The sequence below is a fragment of the Mesoplodon densirostris genome, chromosome 2, assembly GCF_025265405.1.
Source record: "Mesoplodon densirostris isolate mMesDen1 chromosome 2, mMesDen1 primary haplotype, whole genome shotgun sequence".
Lineage (NCBI taxonomy): Eukaryota > Metazoa > Chordata > Mammalia > Artiodactyla > Ziphiidae > Mesoplodon > Mesoplodon densirostris.
The window spans coordinates 29937876-29961152 of NC_082662.1; the positions used below are offsets into that span (position 1 = coordinate 29937876).

A 23277-nucleotide genomic window follows, 5' to 3' on the forward strand; every position below is an offset into this window, starting at 1 on the left:
TTCCAACCCTGACAAGCAGTGTGTGTGTCCCAGGCCTGAAGGTGGAAGTGACCCACTGTGGACAGATGAAGAGGAAATACCGCGTGTGTAATGTTACCCGCCGCCCTGCCAGCCATCAGACGTAAGTTGACAGGGCTGCTAAGCCATACTGTTGGTGGAAGAGGGCCGATATTTCAACATACTCTGTTCACTTTCTCTGCACTCACACCTGGCCCTGAGGATGAGCCCTGTTTTTGAAGATAAGCTGTGGGAATTTGGCATCCCTCCCCTGACCTTCCCAGATCCATTGATACTCTCCCTACCATTTTTACCTTCTTGGTCTCCACCTTTCCTTCTTGGGCGTTTACTAGAGAGCAGGTGTCTTTCTCTGGCTTCTTTCTCAGTTCTATAAATGTTAGGATCTCTCTCAACTTATTCTTCCTCCTGAAAAAGAAAGTTGAGATCCTAGGCTAGACCCTTGGGAAAGTTGTCACTGATTCCATCTACCTTCCTCACCTCAGACTGTGCTGGACTATGAGTGCCTACTGTGTGTCAGGCTTCATGCACAACACTAGAAATACAGATGAGTCAGATATCATCTGACCATTGTGGAACTTACCTTTCAAATCTTTGGCTTCACTCTTGGAGCCCTGTATTTCCTCTGCTTTCCCATGAGTGGTGGGAGTGCTCAAAGAGGTTGGATAGGGATGAAGTCAAGTCTGGCGCTTCCCATGGTTGTAGGTCTAGAAAGGTGTTACTGAATGCTGGGCTATGACACCTCTTTCCCTTCCCCCAAACAGGTTTCCCTTGCAGCTGGAGAGTGGACAGACTGTGGAGTGCACAGTGGCACAGTATTTCAAGCAGAAATATAACCTTCAGCTCAAGTATCCCCACCTGCCCTGCCTGCAAGTTGGCCAGGAACAAAAGCATACCTACCTGCCCCTAGAGGTGAGACTGCCAAGTAATGGCCTGGCTGGGGAACAAACATGGTACCTGCACACTGATCATCAGAGGTCTGTTCTTCCATTTGTAGTCTCTCATCATTTTTAGGTTTGGAAAATGGATGTTCTGGGAGGTCATTCTGTGAAATGTAGGCCTCACTCTTAACTGCTGAGTTCTTTACTTATCCCGCATCCTGCTCTCGTATTCTTTCAGGACTGCCAGGCAGAGGCGAAAGCTGTATTTACTGTTTAATAAGTAATTAGTTCATTCAGGACAGAGATTTCAGATACCTACACTCATGTCCTCTTAATTTCTCTTTCCCTTGTCTGGAGCTGGGGATCTAAATGACCTAAAGATACAAGTATACTTTATTTTACAGAAAATGGACATGAATGTTACCTGTAACGTGAATCCTATATCCCCGGTGATCAATGTGTTCCTTTTTTTAAAAAAAATTAATTAATTTAGGTTTGGCTGCATTGGGTCTTCGTTGCTGTGTGCGGGCTTTCTCTAGTTGTGGCAAGCGGGGGCTACTCTTCGTTGCGGTGCGCGGTCTTCTCATTGCAGTGGCTTCTCTTCCTGAGGAGCACAGGCTCTAGGTGCACAGGCTCAGTAGTTGTGGCTCGCGGGCTCAGTAGTGGCTCGCGGGCTCTAGAGTGCAGGCTCAGTAGTTGTGGCGCATGGGCTTAGTTGCTCCGCAGCATGTGGGATCTTCCCAGACCAGGACTCGAACCCGTGTCCCCTGTATTGGCAGGCATCAGATTCTTAACCACTGCACCACGAGGGAAACCCAATGTGTTCCTTTTGAAAAAGTTTTCGCTCCAAGATTTGTCATATTTTTATACTTCAGCAGACCTTTGAAATTCTGCAGTTAAAGAAAGAATAGTAATGCTCTTAAGTCATTTGCATTAAGTCATAGAATGCAAATGGAGAACCACTGGGCTGTATTTGGTTTTCTATACACTAGCCAAAATGTCTAATGAGAAACTATCTCTGACTGCTTCATTGTCTAGTCCAGTGCTGTTCAAAGTGTGGTCAGTGGACCAAGAGCATAGGTATTACCTGAGAGCTTGTTTGAAATGCAGAATCTCAGGTTCCACCTAGACCTACTGAATCAGTATCTCTTTTAACAGAATCTAAAGAGGATTCATAAGAACATTTTAGTTGGAAAAGCACTAGCCTAGATTACCGTCTTACTCTGTTCTAGCAGCAGGAGTCAGATAGCTGGGACCAAAACTTAAGCCTTCTGTGAGCTTTTGGGATTTCAGAACTAACTAGAGGAAATTAGGCTGAGGGGAGAAGAGATCCCAAAGCCCAAGAACTCTGACTTAGTAATAGCTGCTGATGCACAGAAAGTGGGATGAAGACAGTATGTTCTCTGAGATGTAAACAGAAGCCTTTAACGGCAATTACAGCTAAGTAGATAGGCTTTGGATAATATCTACTGCAAGCTGAGATTTGTTAGCAAATTGACATTACTTCTGTTTAAACAATAGTTTCCAAGGTGAATAACTTATGTATTTTGATTTTTACTGTTGCTTGTTTATTTAACAAATATTTATTGAACTCCTACTATGAGTCATAGGCTCTTAGGTGTGGGGAAAGCAGAGATTAACAAGACAGATAAGGTCCCTGCTGTCATGGAGCTTATAATCTAGAAGGGGGAGATAGATAATAAATTGATAAATAAGATAGTTTCAGTTGGTGGTAAGTGCTATAAGAATAATAAAACAGGTTAAGGGGATAGTCATAAGGGTGGAGCGGGTTGGAGATTCACTTTAGTTATTGTGGTCAGAGAAGGCTTCTTTTTTTTTTTCTTCTTTTTGGCCACACTGACGGCATGTGGAACTTCCCCAACCAGGGATCGAACCTGTGTGAGTGCGGAATCTTAACCACTGGACCATCAGGGAAGGCTTCTTTTAGGAGACATTTGAGCTGAGTCCCAAATTATGCGATAGGACCAACCTTTTACAACCTGAAGGAAGAGCCTTCCAGGCAAGAGTTTAATAGTGAGTACAAAGGCTCTAAAGCAGTAGGGAGCTTGGATCTTCTTAGAGAGACAGAAGGCTTAGTGGCTGGCATGTAGTGTATGAGGGGAGAAGTAGTAGGAGATGATTTTGGAGAGAGGTACGGGGTCAAATCACATAGGCTATTGTAGGTGATAGTTTTTTTTTTAGAATTGCTTTATTGAGATATAATTCATATTCCATAAAACTCACCTTCTTAAAATGTACAATTCAGTGAGTTTTAGTTAATTCACAGAGTTGCGCAACCATTACCGTTGTCTGATTCTAAAACATTTTCATCGCCCCCAGAAGTAAGCCCATACCCATTAATAGTCACTTACCATTCCTTCTGCCCTCCTCACCAGACCCAACTAACCACTGATCTACTTCTGTCTCTGTGGATTTGCCTATTCTGGACATTTCATATAAATGGAATTATATAATATATGGCCTTTTTTAAAGTGGCCTATTTCACTTAACATAATGTCTTCAGGGTTCATCTATATTGTAGCATACGTCAGAATTCCCTTCCTTTTTAAGGCTGAATAATATTTTGATGTGTGTATATACCACATTTTGTTTATCTGTTCATTCATTGATGGACACTTGGGTTGCTTTCACCTTCTAGCTATTATGAGTAATGCTTCTATGAATATAGGCATACAAATATTTGTTCTAGTCCCTGCTTTCATTTCTTTTGAGTACATACCCAGAAGTGGAATTACTGGATCATATGGTAATTCTGTGTTTAATTTTTTGAGGAATCACCCTACTGTTTTCCACAGCAGCTGTACCATTTTACCTTCCCACCAGCAATGCACAAGGGGTCCAATTTCTCTACATCCCTGCTTTAGTCTTTTTTCCAGTGTTGATTCTGTAGTTGAAATTATCTGTAAAGAGTTCTACAAGTTTGTTACCTTCAAGAGAGCAACCTCACAAATTTTAACAATTCTGGATTTTCATTAAGGGAATTGACTCATTCTTTGAGGTACAGAGTTTAAGGGCAGGTGACCTTGTCCTGGTTTTCCCTACCATTGTTCGGCATGAACTCTGGAAGTTAGGCAGAGAAGCAGTACTTAGTGTATTGGCCCTATGGGAACAAGTTTTACATTTCATTTCATCTAAATCCTCACAACAGCTTCAAGAGACAGCTAGTGCTTTTTCCGGTGGCTAAAATTAAAGAAGCAGAGTCTTAAGAGTGGTTAAGAGTCCTGCCCAAGGTAGCATCTTCTAGAATTGGCAAAGCTGGACTTCAAACTCAAGTGTTCTTGAGTTCTCTCTACTTTGCCAAAAGGCTTCCTGTTCACTGCTTCCTGAATATAGTATATTGGGCAATGAAAGTCTTATATATCACTAGAAAGCCTTTTCTGATCTCCATTGTGTTCTCTTGGGCCCAGTACAGAGGAACCATGTGGCAGGATGTTCCTCACACCAACAGAGCACACTGTCAGTCAGCAGACAGTGATTTCTGTAGTCCAAGGGCTCAGTGATCATCTGTAGGCTCGGGCTCAAGAGTTAAGAGTCACTGCCAGTTCTCCTGGTGTGTTGCAGTGTGGAACGACTGACTGCCTGCTACCGTTGGAGAGCTGTCTACTACCTAGGCATCCAGTTTGTGTGTATTGCGTTTTTTTAGTATTAAGAAGAGCTCTAGACTGGGTCCTTTGGTAAATAATAATTTATGCTACAACTTACTGAGTGTTTACAATGTTCAGAACTGTACTTGGTTCTTTAAGTGCTTTATTTAATTTAGTCTCCAGACAGTCCTAGGAGATTGTTACTGTTCTCCCTATTTAATATATGAGCCCTGAGCCCAGATCTGCCTCTGGATCCTAAGCTCTTAATCACAAAGTGGCTGTATTACCTTTTGTATTGCACGTGGATATTTTCTAACTTAACTGTCTATGGACAAGGGATTTTCTAGTCCGTTTCTAGGACTGACAGCCAAGTCCTCTTCCCTTACTATGGGGCTCCGGGTATAGGGTGAACTATACTCAAGCCAGCGGTGCATATTCTTGTTTCCTTAGGTCTGTAACATTGTAGCTGGGCAGCGCTGCATTAAGAAGCTGACTGACAACCAGACTTCAACCATGATAAAGGCTACAGCTAGATCGGCCCCAGACAGACAAGAGGAGATCAGCCGCCTGGTCAGTGAGGATGCAGAGAAACGTATGCTTGGTTGCTCAGTCATGGGAGTCCCCGGTAGCATAGATGCCTTTCTGCCCTGGCAGGACCCTTAGGAAAACAAAAGTCTGGATTTGTTACCTGGGGCTCCATAGGACTGCTCTTGCTTCTTGACCCTGTAGCTACTTTGTTTCCTATCTCTTTTTCTCTCCTATATTACTTCCCTATGTTATCTATTCCCACTTACCTCATCTTCCACTTCCCCCCAACCCCCTTTTTAGGGCTATTTCTTGCCAGCCTCAGCTGTTCTTCAGGGCTTTCTGCTTGGGACCTGGAGGGTGAGCAGTATTGCCAAGCTACTGCTCTCCTGAGATCCCCTTCTTTTGTCTTACAGATGAAGAATGCCAGCTACAACCTGGATCCCTACATCCAGGAATTTGGGATCAAGGTGAAGGATGACATGACGGAGGTGACAGGGCGAGTGCTGCCGGCGCCCATCTTGCAGTACGGCGGCCGGGTGAGCAGGGTCAGGGCCAGACAACATCTCTGGGACATGTGGGGGGAGGTTGGGTTATATAGCCAGTGGCTTTTGCTCCCCTACCCACCTGGCTCTACTGAGGCTCACCTGGACTCCCCCTTTGCCTATCCCCAGAACCGGGCCATTGCCACACCCAATCAGGGTGTCTGGGACATGCGGGGGAAACAGTTCTACAATGGAATTGAGATCAAAGTCTGGGCCATTGCCTGCTTCGCACCCCAAAAACAGTGTCGAGAAGAAGTGCTCAAGTAAGGAGTTTGGGTGTATGGATGGAAGGGTGGGAAGGACCCTAGAGCTACCTAACTTCCTCTACTCCCAGGGGGCCACGATTTGATCTGTAGTCTGTTCTTTCTGAGTCTTGACTCTCCCCACCTGTGCTGTCTGGCTCACACTTCTGCCTGCTTCTTTTCTGTCCATCTGTGGTCAGGAGTCTTGATAAGGAGCCATATCTGTGTCAGAGATGATGATTTCAGGACATGAATCTCCTAAGGGAGACCTGAATTATTTTATTGTTATAATTATTAACACGGGTGGTAAACAGTAGTAGTGATGACTATAATGTTTGTGCCAACATTGTACCTAATTTTATGTTCTCTTATTTCGTCTTCACAGTGAGTAGGTGGTGGTATTTCCATTTTCAGGAGACTGAGGCTCAATGAGGTTAAGTAACTTGTACAAGGTTTGCATATCAAGAAAGTGTCAGATTGGGATCAAATCAGTTCTGAGGTTTCAAAGCTTATATTCCTAATTGGAAATAAAAGTTCAGCTGGTACTCTGAGCTGTCCTTTCCTGTGCACAGAATTTGTTCAGTCGGGTCCAAGTGACCTGAACTAGGTGAACATGAATTGTAAGGGCCTCTGAGCCACCTGTGGCTGAGTGGCTGGGAGTAGATGATAGCGATGAAGAAAGTGATATAGCCAAATGGTTTAAAGGAACAGGTTAGGGGAGTAATGGTCTTGAATGAGTGAATAAGTAAGTGAAGAAGTCACCAACCCTTCCCCTGCAGTCTTCTTTATTTTAAACAGCTTTATTGAGATATTTTTCAAATACCACAAAATTTACCCATTTAAAGTGTACAGTTCAGTGTTCCTGCAGTCTTTTGAAGTGGTAGCTTTTTTTTTCCCTCTGGATCTGGAGTAAGGTCAGTGCGCTCTGGGGCTGAGAAAGAATCAGTGGAGCTGACCACTTTGGGCAGTGATGAGAATAAGTAGAGATGTGTGCCCTGGTGGGTTCAGCTGGCCTTGGGATTTTCATAAGAATTAGTTCCAGCAGCCCCTGATGAATATGGAGACTCTGGCCCTCCTTCTCCCCTCACAGATACATAACTACTTCCGCACAATTATAGTTTCTCTTAAATGTGTTCCTCTTGTCTCCTTTCCTGGGTTCTTGGGATTTTAGCCCCATTTAGGCCAGGCTGCTCTTAGCCTTGGCCAGGCTTTGGAGGGCTGGTCCTTAACCAATATTAGAAAGGCTCTCAGCGCTCTGCCTTTGTGTCACATTGTTGGTAGCTCCACTCTTGGTGTGTTTCTCTCTCATTCCCGTGTCCTTCCCCTGTCCCATTCTTTTGAGAAGCAATTTGTTGTTTTGGATATTTTGGGGTACAGAAACTGATAAACCTAGAATCTCAGAGTTGGAAGGAGTCAGTTCATCAGACAACCCCTTCTTGCAATGATCCCTAGATTCAGGGAGTAAAAATGTGACTTGTACACCTGGGTCAGGGTACCCAGTTGCATGTATGGTTCTGGGCTAAAGATTAAGATTTGAGAGTTTTCGGCTGTGGCAGTGGATGAGATTGTCCAGGGAGAATGTGCATAGTGAACAGAGGCCAGAACCCAGAGAATAGAACCCAGAGAAACTAGAATGGAAATAGAACAAAGTTCCTACATGTGTATGAGGGAATGGGATCCAAAGCACAGGAAAAGCCACCCTTTCCACTGAGACAAAAGGGGGAAGAGATGAGGTGGAGAAATTGGTAATTGGGGAGGTATAAGGGAGTCCTGGAGTCAACCCTCAGAATTTTCTTCTGGCTAAAGAAGCCCTGTTACCTCAACTGTATCACTTTTAGGACAGGATTTTAAGACTTTCTCCATCCTAGAGTTCTATAAACACTTTGTGGCCCCCAGCACTGGACATAATATCCCAAGTGTGATCTGGTAATAGAAGATAGGGAAAACCGCTTTCCTTGAAGTAGAGACTCACTTATTCATGGAATCTGGTAACACATTGGCTTTTTAAATAGCTATACTGTAGTTGTATACAAAGTAGAGAAATGGAAGAAACACTGTTAGTTTTCCCTCAGAGCCCTGGCTCTTATTTACATGAAATAATAGGTTATATTTTTTATTCTAATGTTTATTTGAAAAAATTTTTTAAATTAGAATAATATGGGAAACATCCATGTGTCCATCATCCAGAGTATTGTCATATTTATTTTATCCTTTTTAAAAAGTAAATAAAATATTAAAGATAAATTTGACATTCCTTTATATCCTCCATTCTAGTCCCGTTCCTCCTTTCTGATGCAGTCACTGTCATGAATTATTATAACCTTCCTACCCAATTTATGTATTTTATGTACCTATATGTATATAAGTGATTTAAAATTTTATACAACAGTGTTGTACTGTATTGATCTTATGGGTTTTTTTTCTTTTTAACTAATAAGTAAAAAATTTATTTCCTCACTGTATAGGCTTTGAATCCATCTTATTGATATTTATATGCTATATAATAACATCCCCTAAACAATTGCTTTTATTCTCTATTTGTACATTGTTGCTTTTAATCTAAACGCAGGACTTTCACAATTGAATTTCCTGCTGCTCCTTTCAGTCTGTCATTATATTTATGTAGCTCGATTTTTTTTTTAATCTATTGCATGTGAACCCTCTCTTCCAGCTTTGTCTTCCTTTCCTAGGGTAAAGCTCTAGAGCCAAAAGAAAGAAGCTTGTTTAATTATTTGCTCTCAGGCTTCAAAGAACCAGTAGGGGAGGAGGGAGCTCATTTTTTTCTGAGCATCTCCTGTGCTCTGATCACTGTTGGAACCTTATTTATTTTAATTTGAGCCAAGAGGCCTTCCTCTTGGGCATCTTCCTATTGCTGTAGACTTGAAACATAGGAACCAGCTGCTTGAACGGGACAACGTGGGGGACTTTGAGAATTCCCACAGGTCCCTTCTCTGGGCTCCCTCAGCTCTCTGCTCATACCATTGAACACTTAGCAAGCTCTATCTTGTCCTATCCAACTGTAAATGTGCTTTTTACACTAGATGTGATGATGTCTCATTCATCTTATAATCTGTCGGTGCCTGTCATAGTGCTAGGCACCTGAGATGGAGGCATTTGGTTAGAGGTATTAAAGTGGGACTTACCTGCCTCCTGTCATGACCATACTTGTGCTACAGGAACTTCACAGACCAGCTGCGGAAGATTTCCAAGGATGCAGGGATGCCCATCCAGGGCCAGCCTTGCTTCTGCAAATATGCGCAGGGGGCAGACAGCGTGGAGCCCATGTTCCGGCATCTCAAGAACACCTACTCAGGGCTGCAGCTCATTATCGTCATCCTGCCAGGGAAGACGCCAGTGTATGGTACAGTTCTGTTGGGACAGTGATTACGATGATAGGACTCTTCTTAGGGTAGCTCCCTGGAAGATCCTAGGGACGACTCAGTGTGGATTCTTGGCTCTAGCCAGAGCTGTTCCTTAGTGTCAGTGCTCTTCTTAGAGGAGAAATATTAGCCTATATGAGCCAGTTAGTCACCTCTGGTCCTGTTTACCTGCTCACAGTTCTTCCCAGTAACATTTACTGGGGTCCTCTGTGTGCTGGTGTGTATGCCAGGCTAAGCTGAGCCGGATACAGAGATGGGTCAGTCCAGATTCCTATCCTTAGGAGTGCGTTGTCTGTCAGGACATAGGGCAGCACACCCAAGCAGAATTTGTGGTGGTTCTGTTGGTGTTCCACTGCTGGGAATGATGTAGACTTTTTGAGAAGCTTTCCCTCTCTTTTCCTCTTTTTTAAGAATGAGAATGACTATATACATCTCTGACTCAGTGCTTTTCTCTTACTCTTTTTTTCCTTCTCCACCTCTCCTCTTCAAAGGAAGAGGTGTCTCTCCTTTTATCTTACTCAACCCACGTGTGCTTGTTTCTATTCCATCCTTTTACCTTTGGGACCCTTGAACCCTCAAACATCTTTAGATTCCCCACCCTAGAGCACATTACCACAGTCATGCCATCCCCTTTAGCTTTTTCCCTCCTATTTTCTTCATCAACGTTTTTAAATGAGTTCTCTACATTTTCTACCCCCACTTCCTCATGAGCCACTTACTCCTTAGCCTTTTTCATTTATTTTACCTCTGCCATTCTCCTAAACCTCCTCTGCAGAGGGTCACCAATGACCTTTCTCCTCTTGACTTCTTGATATTTTCTCCAGTCTCTCCTTAATTGTTTTTGTCATTACCAGGAATGCCTGGCATTTTCCAGATTTCTGTACTCTGCCCTCTCTGCCTTTTCTTTCTAGTGAAATTCTCATCCATTTCAGTTGTTTCAGTCACCAACTATTTTTACTGTATGTCATATTGTATTATTAAAATCTTGATTCCACCCTTGACCTCTCTGCAGTTTCGATCTCTCCCTTTGACCTATCTCCCTTCCACAAGAGTTTATTGATCACCTACTGTGTGTGAAGAGAAACACTGCTAGATCCTGAATACATTGGTGGATAAAACAGATGTGCTCTCTGCTCTTAAGAAGTGTTTTGGTGAACCATCTCTTTAGTAGCTTGTCTCCTCTGTCTACCAGTAAGTCCTTCTCTTTACTTTTCTCTTCTGTGTTGGCATCACAGTTGCTTCTGGGTACCTTCATCCAGACTTTGGGGACAGTCTGTCTTCTCTTTGCCTCACCTCTAATGCTCTTTTTTACAGTATTAAGATGTATTCCCTGCTCTCCACCCACTCTTCTCAATTTAGTTCTAACATTTCTTCTTAAATCTTTCTTGTATAGGTTACTGGATGAGACTTTTTGTGATTGTACTCTCAAAAAAACTCAAGAAACCTTCATTAGCCCCCATTCACAAAATAAAAGTTTTTTAGGGCTCTGATCTTAGTTTAACCTTTTCAGCTTCAGGTACTGTTCCCTTTGCCACACATACCAGAAAGATGACTTGTTCTGGAATTAGATAGAACTGGATTTTAATCCTGGCTATGCCAGTTTACTGTCTTAGGCAAATTATCTAACCTTTCTCAGCCACATTAATTAATTACATAAAAGGCAGCATCTAACACAGTGCCTGTGACATAGTAGATGCTCTAAATGCTCATTCCTTGTCTCTGCTGTCTAGTCTCTGGTTTTGCTTACATCATTTGCCTTTGCCTAGAATATCTAAATACTCTTTTTATCCCCCACCTTGCCCTTAAAATTCTTCTCTATCCTTCAAGTCCTAGTTTAAATGTACTTATTCCTGGAAGCTTTCTCTTGTCATCCTACCTACAGGATTAACTCGTCTCTTTTTGGATTCCTCTAGAAATTGTATCAGGCTGCTGATCAATTACGGTCTTGCTTGATATTGTTTTGAGCATGGAGTGGATCTGATTCTGCTCTGAAACCTTCTTCCTTCTGCACATATATACCCAAGGTAGAGCCTTGCGCTCACATGATACTCAATACTTATGGAAGTTGGTTCACCTCCAGTCCATGTCTCTCTTGGGCCATAAATTGGTGTCCCTTGTGATTGATAAAGTGGAGTGTCTTTTTCTATTTCTACTGGCTGTTTTCACTAGCCTCTTTTGAGAAGTGCCTGCTCAAATCTTTTCCTTTTTTTATTGGCTTCACTACCTTTTTCTTATTGATTTATCAGATGCTTTTTAGGAGAACTGCCTTGAATAATTATCCATGTTTCTGGTTTCCTCCATAAAGGGAGAATCCAGTGTTTTTGGCCTGCATGTGGAGTATAGTGCGTCATGCTTGGAGAAGTCAGTGCTTACTCAGAAAATTTTCCCTTCCCTGGGCTCAGTCATGTTATACCTCTCTCCAGTCTCATACCTTGATTAGGACCTTGGGTTCCTTCCAGTTACATGCTGTTCTTTGATTATATTGAATACCACTTAGGTAATGGGGGCATTGCCTAGGAATTAAGCCTGCAGATAAGAGGAACAGTCAGATTCTTTTAAAGATCCTTCATCCTCCTTCCTGGTAGGCCATGTGATGGTCAAAGCAAGGTCCACATGCATTGTGATTGCCCTGAGAGTGTAAAAGGATAGTGTCACATTTGTCCAGTTCTAATCTGCTACCGTACCTCACCCTGTCCTTAGTATTTTTAACTCCTTCCTCTCCACTAAACTGGTACAATTTTTTTAATGTAAACTTTTTATTGAAGTACAGTATACATATAGAGATCTTTTGTGTTGAGTCAATTAATTCTCACAAAATGTCTTAGCAAGGTAACCAGTACCTAGTTCTGATAGTAGAACATTACCACAATCCCAGGCTACCAATCACTACAACTCCCCATCAGTGTTAACCACTATTATTTTGGCTTCTAACACCATAGATTAGTTTTGACTGTCTTTGAACTTTATATAAATGGAGTCATATACCATGTTCCTTTTTTTGTGTCTGGCTTCTTTCACTCAACATTATGTTTGTAAGATTTATCCATGTTTGTTTAGTTGTAGTTTGCTACAATTTTTCCATTATATGATAATAACACAATTTACATGTATTTATACATTCTACTGTTAATGGACATATTTGGGTTGGTTCCAGTTTTTACTATTATAAATAATGCTTCATTGAACATTCTTGTACATGTCCTTTGAACATATATGCCCATTTCTATTGGGTGTGTAACTAGGAGGGATTTTAAGTGTACAAATGTATACTTCCAACAGCAGCAAATGAGAGTTGTAGTTATTTATATCCTTACCAAACTTGGTATTGTTGCTTTCATTTTAGCCATTCTTATGGGTGTTTAGTTATACTGCATTTTGCTTTTAATTTAAATTCTCTGGTGATTGATAAAGTTGAGTATCTTTTTATACTTCTATTGGCTGTTTCACGAGCCTCTTTTGAGAAGTGCCTGCTCAAGTCTTTTCCTTTTGTTACTGGCTTCACTACCTTTCTCTTATTGATTTATAGATGTTCTTTATAATTCCTTTATTTAAATTTATATGTATTATACATATCTGTGGCTTGCCTTTTTACTTTCTTAATGGGTTCTTTTGTTGAACAGAAATTTAAAATTTTAATGTAGTCCTATTTATCAATATTTTTCCTTTATGGCTAGTACTTTCTGAGTCCTGTTTAGGAAATCCCAAGGTCATGAAGATACTAGTCTGTGTTTTCTTTTAAATGTTTTTTTTTAACCTTTCACATTTAGAACTAGCCTGTGTTCGCCAGAAACTGTTGCTTTCTCTGTCCCTTGGCAGTGGTTCCTCTTTTGGTGCAAAGCCTAGAATCTCAGCCTCCTGCCCACACCTAGAATCAACACATGTACCCAGGGCAAAAGCAGCTGCAGCAGATGGCTCACCTCTGTGAGATTCTCTCCCTCTCTGCAGTGTTAACTCTTCCAGTTCTCGTTGTCTTAGCACTTCTCTGCTGCCTACAAAAAGATGATTTCTATATTTTATTTGGCTTTTCTGGATGTTATGTGCAGAGACACTGGTTTGCCTCTAACTTTATCTCTTGGAAGTAGAAATGATCCCTTTAGCTTTTTTTTTTTTTAATTTTTTTTTTATTAGTTTCTGCTTTATAACAAAGTGAATCAGTCATACATATACATCTGTTCCCACATCCCTTCCCTCATGCATCTCCCTCCCTCCCACCCTCCCCATCCCACCCCTCCAGGCGGTCACAAAGCACCGAGCTGATCTCCCTGTGCTCTGCGGCTGCTTCCCACTATCTATCTACCTTACGTTTGGTAGTGTATATATGTCAATGCCTCTCTTTCGCTTTGTCACAGCTTTCCCTTCCCCCTCCCCATATCCTCAAGTCCATTCTCAAGTAGGTCTGTGTCTTTATTCCCGTTTTACCCCTAGGTTCTTCATGACACTTTTTTTTTAATTCCGTATATATGTGTTAGCATACGGTATTTGTCTTTCTCTTTCTGACTTACTTCACTCTGTATGACAGACTCTAGGTCTATCCACCTCATTACAAATAGCTTTTTAAACATTCTCAAATCTATCCCATTGAAAACATATCATACCGTTCATTGATCCTACATCTCCTGCTTGGTACTTTGTATTACCAAAAACAGTTTTTGCCTCTATACATTAATTTTTGCCTCACTATCACAAAATTCTGGTCCTCATTTTACCAATCTCTTGGCAGCATTTGACTTAGTTGAACACTTGCTCCTTCTTGAAACACTCTTTCTTCCCTGGCATCCATGATATAATACTGTCTTGATCTTTCTCTTGGTTCTCTGAATTTTTGTCCTTTGCAGACTCATCTTCTTCCTGTTCTGCAAGTATGGTGAGTTCAAAGATACAGGTCTAAGCCCTCTTCTTCTTTCATTCTGTTCTCTTCCTTGGTGATCTCAAGATCATGTTTTCAATTACTGCCTGTACCTAAATATCACATAAATTTACATCTCCATTTCAGATTTCAGACTACTCCTGAACTTCCAACTACTATACTCAGTTGCGTGATGGATATCCTCACTGGGATGACCAAAAAACACTTCAAACTCAAAATGTCTCAAAAAGAACTTATGATCTATCTGTTCTATTACAAAAATCTAGAAACTCAGAGGTTATCCATAAAAATTGTTTTCCCTTGCGTATATAGTCTCTTGAATCTGTTTCTTTCCATCTTGACAGCTGCCTTCTTAAGCTACCCTCATTTCTTCCCTAGATGGGTCTAATGACCACATTCTTTCTCTCACACTATGGTTCCTTTATTCTCCTTTGTAGTTACTTTGGCCTTTCAGTTTTTCAAATATATGTTGCTTTCTCCTATCAGAGTACATTTTTGCACGCTCTTCCCTCTGCCTGGAATGCTCTTTCCCATATTCCCTCTCCCTTCTAAGTTCTCTTCTACCTTTAGATTTCAGTTCACTCATTACTTACTCAAGAATCCTTTCCTAACTAGGTTATTACCCCCACGTTATATGCTCTCACAGCTCCATGAAGTTTTCTGTTGTAGCATTTATCATTGTTATACTTTCCATGATTTTTAAAATTAGTCACTGGATAGTAAGCACTATTAAGAGCAGGGACCCTGTGTGTTTCTGGTCATCATTGTGTTCCCTAGCACTTCATATACTTCCTGGCATCTAGGAGGCATTCAGTAACTATTTGTTGAATGCACTAATCAGTTCTCTCCCTGCTCATAGCTGAAGTGAAACGTGTTGGAGATACACTCTTGGGAATGGCTACACAGTGTGTGCAAGTGAAGAATGTGGTCAAGACCTCGCCTCAGACTCTGTCCAACCTTTGCCTGAAGATCAATGTCAAACTTGGTGGCATTAACAACATCCTAGTTCCACACCAACGGTATGAACTCTATTGCCCACTTGCCCTTGTCAAACAAGGTACCATACTGGTGATTGATGAAAAGATAGGACCCTGTCCAGGCCAAGTGAATCACACACAAGGGAGAGAGGACCAAAGTGGGTGCTAGATGGTGCCAGGAAGAGAAGACCCAACTCCTCACCATTTGTTTTCTCTTCCTTGTTTAGCTCTGCTGTCTTTCAACAACCAGTGATATTCCTGGGAGCAGATGTTACACACCCCCCAGCAGGGGATGGGAAAAAACCTTCTATCACAGCAGTGAGTGATACTTTCCACCTTCCTCATAAGGTTCTTCTCTTAGCTCTGAGCCCCCAAGACTACACATGATTTCCTTCCCTCAGCTCTGGTGCTTGACCCTTCACAAGATCTTTTTATTTCAGCTGATCATCCCCATTAACCACTCCCTTGGTTTCTTAATAAAACTAACTCTGCATGGCATTTTCTTTTCAGAGAGAGAGCAGTGAGAGTGTAGGCTGTGGCCAGAGACTTGGCCCTGTCTCCATCACTTTTGTTCTGTGTTCGAGTTTCCCTCTCTCTCTCTCTCTGCCCACTTTTGGAATATGGGAACGAACATATCTCTTTGAAATCCCTTTTAAGGGAGTTACTTAGTTGCTGCGATTGTCCTTTACTCTTCCCCCTCCCTACCCCTGATCCACCTAGTAGATTAGATAGCTCTCCAATCCCTCTCCTGACATCTTTGCTCCCTGTCTCATAGGGACTTCTGAATTGGCTAAAGGGACCAGGCCTTCTTTCCCACTTCTCTTTCTTCAACCCTCAAGTTTCTCTAGGCAGACTGGGCCTATCTCAGTAAATGTGGGGAACCCTATACTATGCTTATCTTTAATTTCCTTGTGGCCATCCATCCTAGTAGGCTTTGGCTATTGTCCCCTTAGAAAATGATGTTATTCCCACCACCCGCAAGGACACTCTTCACTATGGTTCCTAGGGTAGATGAGCACTTGAATTGAAAACAAGGTAAACTTGTTTTTGCATGAGGTCACTCTCTGAGCTAGTAGTGCCAGACCTTCACATGCCCCTCTGCAAGGAGTAGGGAAATCAAACTTATCCAGTACCCACTGTGGGTTAGGCCCTGTACACGATGACGTATATGTGCTACAACAGCACTGCACCGAGGTGGTATTCTTATCTCCATTTCAGAGGAGGAACAAGAAGATCACGTGGGTTAAGTAACTTGCACGTGTGTGATAGAACAGAGATTGAACCAGGGCTTATTGAATCCAAAAAACCTCATTCAGTTGCATAGTTGTTTTGCTAAGAGGCCTTTCCCCAAACCCAGAACCTAACAGTGTTGGGAGGGTGGAGGTTCTGGGAGCTGATCCTGCCTCTTTGGTTATCAGGTGGTAGGCAGTATGGATGCCCACCCCAGCCGTTACTGTGCTACTGTGCGGGTGCAGCGACCACGGCAGGAGATCATTGAAGACTTATCCTACATGGTACGTGAGCTGCTCATCCAGTTCTACAAGTCCACCCGCTTCAAGCCTACCCGCATCATCTTCTACCGAGATGGGGTTCCTGAAGGCCAGCTCCCCCAGGTAGGGCCCACAATAGGTCAAGAAAACCTTCACATTGAGGCCGGGTGGCCTGATGGTAGCAGAGAGTACTGCTGTCTTTTCTGAGCTATTGACACTGGGAGGTGCTACTACTTAGGGAGGTTTGCTAGATGGAGTAGTCTTGGAAGCAGAGATCACAATTGAGAGATGGTGTGTGCAATCACTGATAGACCTTTCTTCTTGTAATAAAAGACCCTCAGTGCCTATTTACTAGTTGGTCCATGTTGAAGACTGATTCTTTAGACCAGTGGTTCTCAAACTTTAGCATCCATCAAAATCTTTTGGAGAGCTTATTAAAGTAGTTTGCAGAGCTCTACCCTTAGAATTTCTGCTTCAGTGAGTCTAGGATGGGGCCCTAAAATTTGTAGTTCTGACAGGTTCTTAGGTGATGCTGCTGGTCTGGAGACCACACTTTGAGAATCACTGCTATTGACCTTCACGATGTTCCTCCTATTCTTGCTCCCTGCTAAGCCTTCATATTCTGTTGTTTAGATTAGTGTACTGAACTGGTCTCCTTGACTACCATTTAATACATAGTAATATAACTACCATTTATTGGGTACCTCTTATGTGCCGTAAACTGAGCTAAGCACTTTGTATGTATTCTATTTAATGCTTACAATAACCCTATGAAATAATTATTATTCCACTTGATAGATGGTGAAACTGAGGCTTGAAAATGTTAAATGATTTCTTCAGTGTCATCCAGGCTAATAAGTGGTAGAGCTGGGATTCAGACAAATTGGTTAGATTCCAAAGTTCATGCTATTAACCATTATGCTCAATTTCCTCCAAGTCATACAGTGTTTCCTAAAATGCCAGATGCGTTTATCATAACATGTCTGTGTTTAGAGATGTCTAGTGGCCTCACATAGCCTGGGGTTAAAATTCAAACTGCTTAATAAGCAAAGCAGTCAGCAGTTACTAAGCCACTACTAGGTTTTTTATGTTTTTACTTAATTATTTGTTTTAGTCTTCACAACAGTTTTGTGTGGCTGATGTTATTAGTAACTTTAGTCAATGTGGAGAAAATGAGACTTAAAGGGGTTAAGTAACTTGCTCAAGGTAATAAAATTAGATAAAGCTTGTGTTTAAACCTAGTTCTAATTGATTCTAAATTGTATTTACTTCTACCATACAGTTTTTACTCCCTATACCCGACATCCAAGGCCACAAGGCAACTACTGACTATGGTTTTTCACCTGTGGCTTCTTTAGCTAGTCCATTTTTGTATAATACTGCTTTTTTTCAGGACTGAATTTATCTAGTCCCTCTACACCCATTTCTGTCTAGTCTTCTATGGTGGTCCCAATCCTGTCTGCTCTTAGAGCTCATGGGTAACTTCCATTTTCCTTCTGATCCTAAATTCAGCCTTACTTTGGGCATTGTGATTTCTCTCTGAACCTTGGTTCTGTGTCTTGATGTTAGGTCTAATTATACATAGGAACCAGGTGAGTGCTCTCTGCTGCTACTAAGCCTCCCAGCTAAGTTTTATAGGAACATATCAGGTGAACTGTCTACAGGCATACCTCGTTTTATTGCACTTCACTTTATTGTGCTTCGCAGATATGCATTTTTTACAAATTGAAGGTTTGTGGCAACCCTGCGTCCTGCAAGTCTGTCGGCACCGTTTTTCCAACAGCATTTGCTAACTTCATGGCTCTGTGTCACATTTTGATAATTCTTGCAGTATTTCAAACTTTTTCATTATGATTATATTTGTTACGGTGATCTGTGATCAGTGATCTTTGATGTTACTACTATGACTCACTGGCTCAGGTGATAGTTAGCAGTTTTTAGCCATAAAGTATTTTTTAATTAAGGTATATACTTTTTTTTTTTAGACATACTGCTACTGCACACTTAATAGACTATAGCATAGTGTAAGCATAACTTTATATGCACTGGGAAACCAAAAAATTCGTGTGACTTACTTTATTGTAGTGATCTGGAACTGAACCCACAGTATCTCCGAGGTATGCCTGTATAAGGCTGATTTTGATAGGAAGGACTTATCATCTCTAATGGTTGGGTGTCAGCTTATAAAGAGAGGCTGAACAAAAAGCCATATTACAAGTGGCAACCCCTTAGTTCAGAAAGATGTGTGAACTCAAGAGGAGCTGTATGTCTCTTTGTCTCCCTCCTCACCCTGTGCCTAGATCCTCCACTATGAGCTGCTGGCCATTCGTGATGCCTGCATCAAACTGGAAAAGGACTACCAGCCCGGAATCACTTATATTGTGGTGCAGAAACGCCATCACACCCGCCTTTTTTGTGCTGACAAGAATGAGCGAGTGAGTGAGGGATTGAGGAAGCCACCCATACCCTTATCTTGTCTCCCTTCTCTTAATATGGAAGAAGCCCTTGAAATAAAATCTGGGGATTTTGTCCTTGGCCTGTCCATCTTCCCTGGTCCCTTTCTTCCCCCTAGCTCTTGTGGTCCTTCCTCTGCTGCTTCCTTCCCTTTGTTTCCCCCTTCTCCCCTCCTTCCCTTATACTTCATCTCCCTCCTCCTAGCTCCCCGGCCTATAGACCCCATATATAGACCAGCTCCCAGAGAAGGGAAAGGGAACTTCCATTTATTGAACTTCTCCTATGTGCCAGACACTGTACAAGGCGTCTTCCTCACAGCAGCCCTGTGAGGTAGGTACTGTTATTATCTCCAGTTTAGCCTCAGAAAGGTTAAATGACTTGCTAAGATCACACAGCTAATAAATGGTGAAAGCAGCACTTAAACACAGGTCTGTGTGACTTTAGAAGCCTATTATTTCAATTCCCAGTACCCTCTGGGAACAGCAACTTCTACTTTACTCTTGGGATTCTGATGGAATCAGATTAGAATTGAGTCGGGGCCCTAGTTAGGGTCATGCAGGTCTTGGGATCTCGGTTGTCTTTGTCTCTATACAGATTGGGAAGAGTGGTAACATCCCAGCTGGGACCACTGTGGACACCAACATCACCCACCCATTTGAGTTTGACTTCTATCTGTGCAGCCACGCAGGCATCCAGGTAGCTGGGCTATGTCCTGGGGTTTCCAATGGGTCAAAGATTAGTTGATTATTCCCACTGCCTCTAGAATATACCATTCCTCACTGAGTGGCATTCAAATCAGGATTGTTCTCTTAATAAGCCCTTTGTGCACTTGAACATAAGTGCACTTTGAACGTCTTAGGCAGGTTGCCCATAAGATGGGTGCTTTATGACATAGGTGGCTTTGTGTCTGCCTTTTCATGGGTGGGTCTTCCAACCCAGCCATACTCTTAATAGTGATCCTGTTCCTTATCATCAACCATCCCCTCTGCCCAACCTGGGGCCCCTCACCTTCCTATCTTCCCAGGGCACCAGCCGACCATCCCATTACTATGTCCTTTGGGATGACAACCGTTTCACAGCGGATGAGCTCCAGATCTTGACGTACCAGCTGTGCCACACTTATGTACGATGCACACGCTCCGTCTCAATTCCAGCACCTGCCTACTATGCCCGCTTGGTGGCTTTCCGGGCACGATACCACCTAGTGGACAAGGAGCATGACAGGTGAGGCCTGGGATCAGGCTGGCTTCCTTTTTGCTTCAGCTTCTGGTACCAGACCCTCTCAATTTTCCTTGGGTAGTAGGAAATGAGTATTGTCCAATTTGATGTCCTTGGGCTCGTCAGCCCAAATCTGGGTTGGGGTTTTCTCTTAAATTGTTATGGGAATTGGCATCCTAGGGGTGGGGGAAGGAATTAGCAGCTCAGTTCACCAGGAAGGACTTCTTTCATTTTTCCTTTTCAGTGGAGAGGGGAGCCACATATCGGGGCAGAGCAATGGGCGGGACCCCCAGGCCCTGGCCAAAGCCGTGCAGGTTCACCAGGATACTCTGCGCACCATGTACTTCGCTTGAAGGCAGAACGCTGTTACCTCACTGGATAGAAGAAAGCTTTCCAAGCCCCAAGAGCTGTGCCGCCCAAATCCAGAGGAAGCAGGGAGGAGGGAGGTGGGGCAGGGAGGAATGCAGAAGGCCTTGTTGCCTCTACAGAGGGGGCGAAAGGGTGGGGAACAGGGCCAGTAAGCCAGACCACCAGCCAGAAATCTCTGATATTCACCTCATGCCCTCCACCCCTCACCCCATCTTGTCACATCTGGCCCTGACTCCACTGGACCAAGAGAGGCAGCCCTGGTGCCCACCATACACACAGATGTCGCATGTGACTCACAGCTAAAGACTCAGGCCTGACAGCTTGGTAAGGTCGGCCCTGCAGCCCTGCAGACAAAAGCTGGTAGGTTTGGGTTGGATACTTTAGATGGGAAAGTGAGGGGCTTGAGAAAGTGGGTGGGAGGAGGGAAGGATTTTTTAGGAGCCTTAATCAGAAAAGGTCTAGATTTGTTTAAGAAGAAAAACGAAACCAGATGCAGATCAATATTTTAGGATACTAGATGTTTTAATGGGTTGAGAATCCAGCTTGTAGGATGATTTTTAATGCTAATGGTTTGGTTGCCCCTCCCCAGCTGCCACTTCTCTTTCCCTTATTCCTCTTTCTCCACCTTTTCTACCCCACCTTACACCTTCTCCCTGACAGACATCCAGCCCCTAGTAAGACTTAAGGCACTATGGCACTTAGCTCTGAAGTGACACGACCCTGTCTTCCTTCCGCCTGCTGGTGGGTAACCAGTGCCTTCCCTGTAACGGTAATGCTGCAGAACTGCAACCTTTTGTACCTATTTTGGGGGGGGGTGGGGGCGGGGGGTGGGAGGAGGTAGGTGGGGATGAAATACCCCTAACCCAACAAGCCTCCAGCCAGAGCGCCAGCTATTTTGCATTTGAAGGAGTTGACTTCCATATTCATTGAGCTTTTAAAAAGATCGCCACCTCAAGATGGTTAAAATCCATTGACATTTGCACTTTCAGACCTGACAAGTCTCTCGGAGCTGCTGAGGTGACTGGCCTCTGGCCTTTCCACTTGTCTCCTTTCTCCGTGTCCCCGCCGCTTCCTCCCCACCTGCCTGGGTCTGGAGTTACTCTCATAGCATTTCTCACTCTTGGCTTCTTTTTTTCCCCTGATGGTCAAGTCTGTTTATGTTTCAGTATTTTTTAACTGGGGTGTCTTTTAACAAACGATCCTTAGGTCTAAAATAAGAAGAAAAAAAAAAAGCAAAAACTAAATGTTATTTTTATACCATAACTTGAGTCTATTGCCAAAATCTGGAAATCCCTCCCATGCCCAATGAGTTTACATCCCAGAAACATGGAGCCATCAGAAGGAACTATGTACCTGACTTGTTCTTTGGCCTGGCTCTGTAGGGGGTGGTTATCTCCCCAAGGTGGGGCTCAGTCTCCACCCTTCCTCTGTGCAGATAATATCTTTCTCTTGCTGCAGGCACCCCTTCTGCACTGCCCTGCACTCTTTTCTGCAAGTGCATCTTCCCTTCCTCTGGACTGTCCTCTGACACTTTGGCTTATCCCAGATTTCAGTGTGTCCTGTGGATAGGCTGGGGAATTTTGCTGCTCCCTTTTGCTTCTGTTTACACAAATGAATTTTTCCTGATTTCCCACTAGGGCATGTGAGTGGGTGGCATGGGCTTTTTTTTTTTTTCCTGTCTTCCTGGGTAGAGGTGGGGTTTGGCTGTGTTGCAGAACTGGAAAAGTAGGGGGTTCTAGCTTGGGGCCTATTGGCCTTGAAGCAAGGCTTCCTCATTCTTTGACTGTTCATTTTTTCCTGTCCCACTGCTTGGGATGAGGAGTTGCAGCTTCAGTGTGGAAATTCCTCTTTTTGAGAAGCCTGGGCTTGGGCTTGCCCCAATCTGGTGATGAAGCCATGACACTTTAGACCTAGCTCAGGCTTGGAGGCCAGCCAGAGGAAGGCCGGTCTGAATATGGGCATATGAAGTTAGAGCTACCATTTCCCCTCCCCAGCAGCCTTTGTACAGACCCAGATTTGCTATGCAAAACAGTCTATCCCAGGTTCTGTTCTGGTTGGCTACTTTGTTCAGCAACTTCACAAGACGTAGCACAAACATTGATTATGGAGAAGGCATCAGGACTGTTGAGTAACTCTTCCTTTACTTCTTCCCTGCTGGCTACAGTGTGGGGTGCCCCATGGGCACAGCCCAGCTGAAGAACAGAATGGAGGGCTCTGGGAGGAGGCAGCTCACTGGAGAGCCTACATTCCTTACACAAGTGCCTAAAGAGAGTGATGCCAACACTCCATCTGCCCTGCCCATCGCCTTCATATACTGTCTATTTCGTGTTCAGTCACCCTTTGGGGAGGGGAGTTCTCTTGGGACAGTGGGCTCTGAGTGTTCTCTTCTCGGGTATGTTCTGGGGCTGGGATCAGGGCAGTATTCCTGGAGGGTCCAGTCATTCACCAGCATTTTGCAAATGTCCGTTGAGAGCTGGTGGCAGCCACCTACTCTCAGCAGCAAGTTTGTGTTCTCTCTTTGCCTCACTGTCTCCAGTTGGGTTTTGAGCTGAGGCTTGAAATGCATTTTTTAGCCCTTCGGCATTGTACATGCCATTTAAGAAATAAAAGCAAAAGAAACAGCTTGGGCAATGGCAAGAATATGACATCTTGCTGTGATTTTCTTTCTTTCTTTTTATCTTTGAAACTTGAAAAACACCCTTGACCTTG

At 43.2% G+C, this 23277-nt stretch overlaps 1 protein-coding gene across 2 annotated transcripts in view; it reads left to right on the forward strand.

The window, feature by feature from the left end:
* LOC132483771 (protein argonaute-1) overlaps positions 1 to 21364 on the forward strand; it is a 30745-nt gene extending 9381 nt beyond the window's left edge. The window contains exons 7-19 of one of the 2 annotated variants that reach the window (XM_060089479.1): positions 34 to 121; positions 780 to 927; positions 4952 to 5071; positions 5443 to 5574; positions 5701 to 5834; positions 8990 to 9174; positions 14920 to 15079; positions 15265 to 15355; positions 16456 to 16650; positions 18828 to 18962; positions 19576 to 19677; positions 20006 to 20205; positions 20444 to 21364. In XM_060089479.1, coding sequence (XP_059945462.1) covers positions 34 to 121; positions 780 to 927; positions 4952 to 5071; positions 5443 to 5574; positions 5701 to 5834; positions 8990 to 9174; positions 14920 to 15079; positions 15265 to 15355; positions 16456 to 16650; positions 18828 to 18962; positions 19576 to 19677; positions 20006 to 20205; positions 20444 to 20552 — 1799 coding nt within the window. In that variant the 3' untranslated portion in view covers positions 20553 to 21364. The remainder of the gene's footprint in view (positions 1 to 33; positions 122 to 779; positions 928 to 4951; positions 5072 to 5442; positions 5575 to 5700; positions 5835 to 8989; positions 9175 to 14919; positions 15080 to 15264; positions 15356 to 16455; positions 16651 to 18827; positions 18963 to 19575; positions 19678 to 20005; positions 20206 to 20443) is intronic. The other variant, XM_060089480.1, reaches the window with a different exon arrangement.
* Positions 21365 to 23277: the final 1913 nt, after the last annotated feature.